The sequence below is a fragment of the Lygodium microphyllum genome, chromosome 14 (assembly GCF_053477565.2).
Source record: "Lygodium microphyllum isolate KBCC chromosome 14, Lygodium_microphyllum_v1.1.10, whole genome shotgun sequence".
NCBI lineage: Eukaryota > Viridiplantae > Streptophyta > Polypodiopsida > Schizaeales > Lygodiaceae > Lygodium > Lygodium microphyllum.
Genome location: NC_141148.1, coordinates 80936390 through 80944056, shown reverse-complemented (window position 1 = coordinate 80944056; position 7667 = coordinate 80936390). Strand labels below are relative to the sequence as shown.

The window sequence follows — 7667 nt, the reverse complement described above, 5'->3', positions numbered from 1 at the left end:
TCACATTAATATGATTTATCGTTGCATGAAAGATAGGGTTCCATAACTAGATGACACTCTAACTATCATAGTGTAATGTAGGCAGCTCTCTTACATTGCCCAAGTCTCCCATAGATGACTAAGCCATGTAGCTTTGGGGATTTACTAGTAGTAATAAGGAGACGTCACCTGCGTGCAAGAAATATATGAAAATACACCTTATCTACCCCCTATTTATGGGACCTTACCTTATAAAATGTATATTCATTCCCTTAAATAACCCCCCCTCCCTTACACTCACGTGGTACCATATGGTAAACCCTAGTGGACCCCCCAGGATATCTCCTAACCACTCTCATTACATAGGCAATGTTTGGATATGTAATATCTATGGGATACATCAAACAACTGACTACATATGCATAAGAGACCTTGGCCATTTTAGTCTTTTGCTCATTTGACTTGGGGTTGTCCTCTTGGTTAAGTTTCAAATATGGAGACAATGGAACACTAATTGCATTCCCCCTCTCCATATTAAATTACTTCAAATACCTTCGAATGTATTCTTTTTGAGATAAATACAACATATTTTTATATCTGTCTTACATAATGCACATCACAATATCCTTCGAGTGTTTATTCTTTTTGAGATAAATAGAATATATTTTGATATCTGTCCCACATAATTCACATCACAATATTGTGACCTCTATATCAAAGGTCTCATGCCTAGCAATCAATATGTTATCCACATAGAGAATCAAAATTAGAAGGTTGACATCCATATCCTTCCTCATATAGATGTAGTACCTCTTTGTCTCGCTTTTTTATTATTCAATCCAACACGGTAATCCATGTATTTGCTAATGTATGTATTATACCCGTATTTTTAAGGATTTCTGTATAATAAACTTACACTTTTTGTATTATACAAATCTCATATTTGTATTAATGTGACCTAGCTCCCAACACTAGTATGAGTGGTCAAGTTTTGATATCATGTAACATTGCATGTCTTCCTAGGAATTGAAAATCAATTCTAGGTTCGCTACGACTAAGCAAATCATGTGGATGAAAAGGGGCTATGGTAACATAAAATCAAATGTGGATGTACATTAGACTCTTTCTAATGTGGTAGATCCTTAAAGACACTTTCATTGCTTGAGAATCGAATTTGAACTCAAGGAACATTGAAGAGCCTACCGTGAAGGAAGTCTTTTAGTTGAGTGGACTCATGTGCATTGACATTAATGAATTTTAACTGCTATAAAAGCTTAATTTTTCTCAAAATACTGTTCACTAATATTTTCTATAAGTTAAAGTGTATCAATTTTTGAACATTAACAAGAACTCCACATTATAAATAAAATATTCACACTAGACCTTATTTTGAGGAATTATGTGAAATTTCAATCTACGCCTTATGTTGAGAATTTCGAGAGAAGTAGGGAAATTTCGCTTCTCGTTACTTTTGTTAAAAAAAAAAAAATGTTTTTTAGACGTTGGGATGTGGCACGTGATGACGTGTTGTTCACGTGAGGGCGGGAGGACACTTTTTCTTTTTCTTTTTCGTTCTTTTTCTGTTTTTTTGGGGGGGGGGTGGGGGGGTTTGGGTGGTGCGGGTAGCGAGAGCACAAAGTCTTACCAACCTCGGGGCCTCTCTCGTCTCTCTCATAAGCATGCGCACTAGCTAAATAATTTCCGTCCCGAGCATTCATCCCGGAGCCTGGAGGAGCTCTCTCTCTCTCTCTCTCTCTCTCTCTCATTCTCTCTCTCTCTCATATATATATATATATATTTATATATATTCATTCATTCATTCATACACACGCACACAGACGCAGAGTTAATGGCTCCGTCCCCTGAGATCGCACCCCTCAGCATGGCTGCCTTGGCAGCAAGCCTGCCGCAGGATCCGAACAACGCCGGCATTAATAAAAGCATCAGACCAGACCAGACATTGAAGCAGCAGCAGCAGCAGGAGGAGGATCAGAAGCCCGATCATCATCGGCCTGACTATCTATTCAGGTCGAAGCTCCCGGACATCTACATTCCGGATCATCTCACCCTCCCGGAGTACTGTCTCCAGAGATCAGCCCGCGAACACGCAGACAAGCCCTGCCTGATCGGCCCGCAGGGCCGCGTCTACACTTACGCCGAGGTAGAGACCCTGTCGAGGCGGGTGGCGAGCGGGCTGGCCCGGCTCGGGGTTGGGCAGGGTGAGGTGGTCATGCTCCTGCTGCCCAACTGCCCCGAGTTCGTCCTGGCCTTCCTGGGGGCCTCCATCAGAGGCGCTGTCACCACCACCTGCAACCCCTTCTACACCCCTGGCGAGATTGCCAAGCAGGTCTCTGCCTCCAGGGCCAGACTCATCATCACCCAGTCTGCCTACACTGACAAGCTCTTAGACGTTGTCGCCACATCCATCAATTCTCATCATCCATCCTTCGTTAGCCTCCATGACAACACCATTCTTGCCACATCCAATCCTCATCACCAATCCTTCAGCTTCCGTGACAATGTCCATGCCAGCATTGCTGCCACATCCCATTCTCATCAACCCCCCACCCCCCATCACAATGTCCATGCCACCATTGCTGCCACATCCCATCCTCATCAACCCCCCACCCCTCAATATGACACCATTGTTGCCCCTCCATCATCCCACCCCACCAGCCTCCTCCATGACACCACCATTCCAGCCTCTCCCAACCCCCCCCACCTCTCCCATCCCCCCCACCACCCTCCCATCCTCACCATCCTCACCATTGATGAGCCCCCTTCCCACCCCTCCCCTGACCACCCTGGCCTCCGCTTCCTCCCCTTCTCCTCCCTCCTTCACCCTTCCTCCCATTCTCCCCCCTTCCACCCTCCCCCCATCCACCCTGACGACGTTGTCGCCCTCCCCTACTCTTCCGGCACCACCGGCCTCCCCAAGGGCGTCATGCTCACCCACAAGGGGCTGGTTTCCAGTGTGGCCCAGCAGGTGGATGGAGAGAATCCCAACCTCTACTTCAAGTCTGATGATGTCATCCTCTGTGTGTTGCCCATGTTTCACATTTACTCCCTCAATTCTGTGCTGCTGTGCTCTCTGAGGGTGGGGGCCTCCATTGCCATCATGCCCAAGTTTGAGATAGGCGCCTTGCTGGAAGTCATCCAGAAGCATAAGGTGACTGTGGCCCCCTTGGTTCCTCCCATAGTGCTGGCACTGTCCAAGCACCCCTTGGTGGAAAAATATGACCTCTCCAGCATCAGAATGCTCATGTCAGGGGCTGCCCCCCTTGGCAAAGATCTTGAAGATGCATTCAAGGCCAGAGTCCCCCATGCAATCATTGGGCAGGTCTGTACTTAACATGAACAATTTTGATGCCTTTCCCTGCTGTGTGTGAAGAAACATATTCTTCATGCATGCCTTGCCCAGTTTGTAGGGTGTGAATGGGGCTGAGGTAATCATAATGATGTGCAAAAGAGGGGTATCTATATAAGACTCTACCAGCTACCTTGCTTGTCAGAGCTGATCTTTCTCTTGAATGCTCAAGAGCCTAGATTGAGTGAAGATATTGTTGGTAGACATAGTTGGAGCTTGCCTTGCAGCTTATCTATATATATCATTCATATATTGATAAGCTGTTCTAAGCAAGTCTATTCAGAGATACAGCTTGAGAGAACAAAATATAATTCCGAGGCAAGAGATGCACTAATCTATCTCACTTCCATAATGTGGCATAGGAAATGGCATGCATCCGAGGCGAAGTGACAATGCCAAATGTGTGCTCACAGAAAGGAGACTGAATTTCAGTCTTTTGATCAGTTGCAGTCATGACATAGAATGGATCACATTGTGATTATGCATTGTCATGGATAGAATCCCAAAACACATGCAGAGGCTTTGTGCATCTGAGGTCAAGTGCTTCATTTTTTAGTGAGCTTAGCTCAAGTTAGAGGGGTGATGACACAGCAATAGAGTTTCCAACCCTTCTTGCTTGACTTAATATGATCAATGCCTGAATTTGCTTACTGTTATTACACTGTGCAGGGGTATGGGATGACTGAGGCAGGGCCTGTGCTAGCCATGTCCTTAGCATTTGCAAAGCATCCGTTTCCTGTTAAAGCAGGGTCTTGTGGAACAGTTGTGCGCAATGCGGCTGTGAAAATAGTCGATCCCGAGACCGGTATCTCGCTCCCTCACAACAAACCTGGAGAAATCTGCATCAAAGGTCCCCAAATCATGAAAGGCAAGAAAACTCTGCTTCTAACCAGCTGCCATCCTTCTCTGTGGTGGCCATGGAGGGCATACCTACTGCATAATCCCTCTTTTGACCCATTTTGATTTATAATTCTGAGGCCCCTGCATGCACCTAAGCTGCTGGTCTCAAGTTCAGGTCTCTCAGTTTGGCACATCAAAATTTTAGCTACCAATGAGACACACATGGAACAGCACCTTCATTCATAACATGCATGCAGGCACACTCCATGCCTTTGCCTGTAATCTGACATCCATGTCTGTGGCCTATGCAATATGCTTGTGTTCTATAATGAAATGATTCATCATACTCCATGCCTTTGTCTGTAATCTGACATCCATGGCTGTCTGTGAGCCTCGCCGCTGGCCTATGCATGCTTGTGTTCTAGAATGAAATGCTTCGTGACGGCAAACATCATTGCAAGGACTATTCTATGTGTGAATATACATACGAATGTATGCAGAAGATAGGCAAACACACATATATATGTATGTGCATGTGTGGCTCTGCATACATACATGTGTGCATACATACATGCATACATTCCTACAAATCTACATGCATACAAGCATACACATCTAGAACTTACGTAATTAGTTACATGAAGTAGGTAGACACTCACATACATACATACACTTGTATGTATGCGGAGGTTTGCATACGTTGCATGCATACATACGTGCGCTCACATACATACATACCATCATATACACATTTATTGACACGTGTACATGCATGCAAACATATACATATAGGTATGTACATACATACATACATACATACATACATACATACAAACACACATGCAAGGTTGCACGCATATGCCTAATATACATCCTTATGTGCTTGCATGTTATTTGTATTTAGTGATTAGTATCTTTTCTTACATACAATAATAAGAATTGTGCTTGTGTAGGTTACATCAATGATGCCCAAGCCACTGCCAACACCATTGACAAAGAAGGGTTTCTACACACAGGAGATATTGGCTTGATTGATGACGATGAGGAAGTGTTTATTGTGGATAGAGTCAAAGAGATAATTAAGTTCAAAGGATTTCAGGTAACATGTCCATTGAACCTTATTAAATCCTTCGTTGGGTCATGATGATTAACCAATGGGTATCGTGGCTCTTCCAAATACAGTTTACTTTTTTCCCCCACATATGTAATTGTCTTATTAAAGTATTTGTTTAATTATTTAATATTTTTAAATATTTGGCAATTTATTTTAGGTTCCTCCTGCTGAATTGGAAGGCATCCTTCTTACACATCCTTGCATTGCAGATGCGGCTTGTGTACCGTAAGTATTCCCAAAAAAAGAAAAAAAAAGTCTAATTAAAAACTTCAACAATGGTCTTGGTAGTTAGGGCTTTTAAAATCTTGTTTGAAAAAAAATTATAATATCAAAGAGATGGCACTATAAATATCAAAACAAGCTATGACAAAAACAAATAAACCTTTCTCCACGAATATTCATTTACAAGTGTCAATCAAATTAGTACCGTCATATTATTATGCGAAGGCATACATATATTACTCTTAATTAATTACTAGATTATAAAAAAAATTGGCCTCAAAAGTGATAAGAGAAAGATAATATAAATGAATATAAAAAGTCAAGGTCACAACCTTTTGCTTTGGAACCCTTAGCTTGTGTGTCTTTTTTAATGCCAAGAGTCACAATCTTTTCCTTGGGTGGCTTTGGTCCTACCTACAAGGCCAAAAATGTGGGGCATTTGATAACTTTTGTGAGATTGTGCTATTGTGAGTTGTGCATTGCTTACATTGGTTTCATGGTGATCTCATCGTTGTTAGCCATCATGACAAAGATTTGTCATTAGCATCACTTCTTAATGAAAAATATGTTAGTCCTTTATCTTTCACTTTTTACCAACTCTAATTATTATTTTCTCAAAATTTTTGTAGTAAGAAAGATCATGTAGCAGGGGAGGTCCCTATTGCCTTCGTGGTCCCAGTTGTGGAGACCTCCTTGAGTGAAGAAGAAGTGAAAGAATTTGTTGCAAAACAGGTGAAGAAATATTAATTGGCACAACATACGTGACAACTTACTTTTCATTTGGTCATATAGGCATATAGTGCTTGAATGCTTAGATTTTAGTTTCAAGAAAGATTTGCATGCTTTTGTTTTGCACTCTATTTAGAGGTTTTTTATGGATGCATATTTCTATGTGCATATAGTTATATGTGTTCACTCTCACCACTAGTTAAAACATGCATTTATATGGATCAACTATATCTCTTGTGGTAAATTGTGCATCTATTTATAGACTAATGCATACACATATGATATGATTTATAAATGAAATATTCAAATATAGGTTATCTAGTAGTGCATAGGTTTATTACACAACTCCAAAAAGGACTATGTAACACTTTATTCATGGTTATAGAAGTTGTTCAAATCAAGTGAGATCAAACTAGTTCTATGTGCTTATTATGGGTAAATCATGCTTTAGCCAATAGTAAGAATCCAAGTAGAAATTATACAAGAATGATGTTGATGTGAAGTTTATGCACATATTTACATGCATGCATGCATGCCACACAATTGTACAAGCAACATATATGCACACAAGTAGATACATGCACATGCAATTTTATGTTCTAACCGAGCCATTTGTTTCGTTGACATCAAACTAGGTTGTATTCTACAAAAAACTTCATAGTGTCATCTTTGTGGATCATATTCCAAAGTCTCCCTCGGGCAAGATTCTTCGAAAAGACTTGAGAAAAAGATTGGAGGAAAGTCAACAAAGCTGATTTCCCTTTTCCCTTCGTTTCACATTAAGTGCTCCTTTTGATTACCATTCAACATGTGTTAGCTACAAATTCTTAAGCACTTGGCTCATGTATAGACAATGCCATGATTAGTTGCAAAATGTCATGTACACCTCAATCCTCTCATAATGTAAATAAGAAGACTTTTGTGGAGATAAATATATCTCCTTAATATACATTAGCTTAAAGCATATTTTGGAAACTACCACTTTAGATCCTCACAAAATTTTTTCAATATTTTAGAAGCTCATGTATAGATTCTTGCTTGCAAATTATAGACATCCCACTTATTTAACTACATGATAAAAACTCAAACAAGAGCTTGCACATAAACATTGTTTTAATGCTTAACATGCAAAATGAAATAAGAGAATTCTAAATCTTAAATAAAACATCAACTAAATTATATACAACATTGTAATGCTAATGATTTCAAGGTTTAGGAATGGGCCTAAGGGAATTAAAATAATTACATAAAAAACTAGTCATGTTGGAGACAATCTTTTGATTATTTAGTTTGGGGAGGCCATTCATAAATATGTAAGTCTATTTCTGCAAAGTCCTCACTAAGAGAGAGAGAGAGAGAGAGAGAGAGAGAGAGAGAGAGAGAGAGAGAGAGAGAGAGAGAGAGAGAGAGAGAGAG

General features: G+C 40.7%; 1 protein-coding gene across 1 annotated transcript; it reads left to right on the top strand.

Moving 5' to 3' along the window:
- Positions 1–1667: 1667 nt before the first annotated feature.
- LOC148025764 (4-coumarate--CoA ligase-like) lies at positions 1668–7215 on the top strand. The gene is made up of 6 exons (XM_087693001.1): positions 1668–3319; positions 4016–4214; positions 5140–5285; positions 5458–5525; positions 6152–6254; positions 6887–7215. The coding sequence occupies exons 1-6, from the start codon at positions 1829–1831 to the stop codon at positions 7004–7006; spliced, it is 2127 nt and encodes a 708-aa protein (XP_087549127.1). The 5' UTR covers positions 1668–1828; the 3' UTR covers positions 7007–7215.
- The last annotated feature ends 452 nt before the right edge of the window (positions 7216–7667 follow it).

Excerpts from the sequence above, each read along its gene's own strand:
- LOC148025764 (XM_087693001.1), top strand. The coding sequence starts at position 1,829 with ATGGCTCCGTCCCCTGAGATCGCACCCCTCAGCATGGCTGCCTTGGCA. Across the intron at positions 3,320-4,015 it reads CCCATGCAATCATTGGGCAG|GGGTATGGGATGACTGAGGC; the intron begins GTCTGTACTTAA and ends TACACTGTGCAG. Across the intron at positions 6,255-6,886 it reads AAGAATTTGTTGCAAAACAG|GTTGTATTCTACAAAAAACT; the intron begins GTGAAGAAATAT and ends ACATCAAACTAG.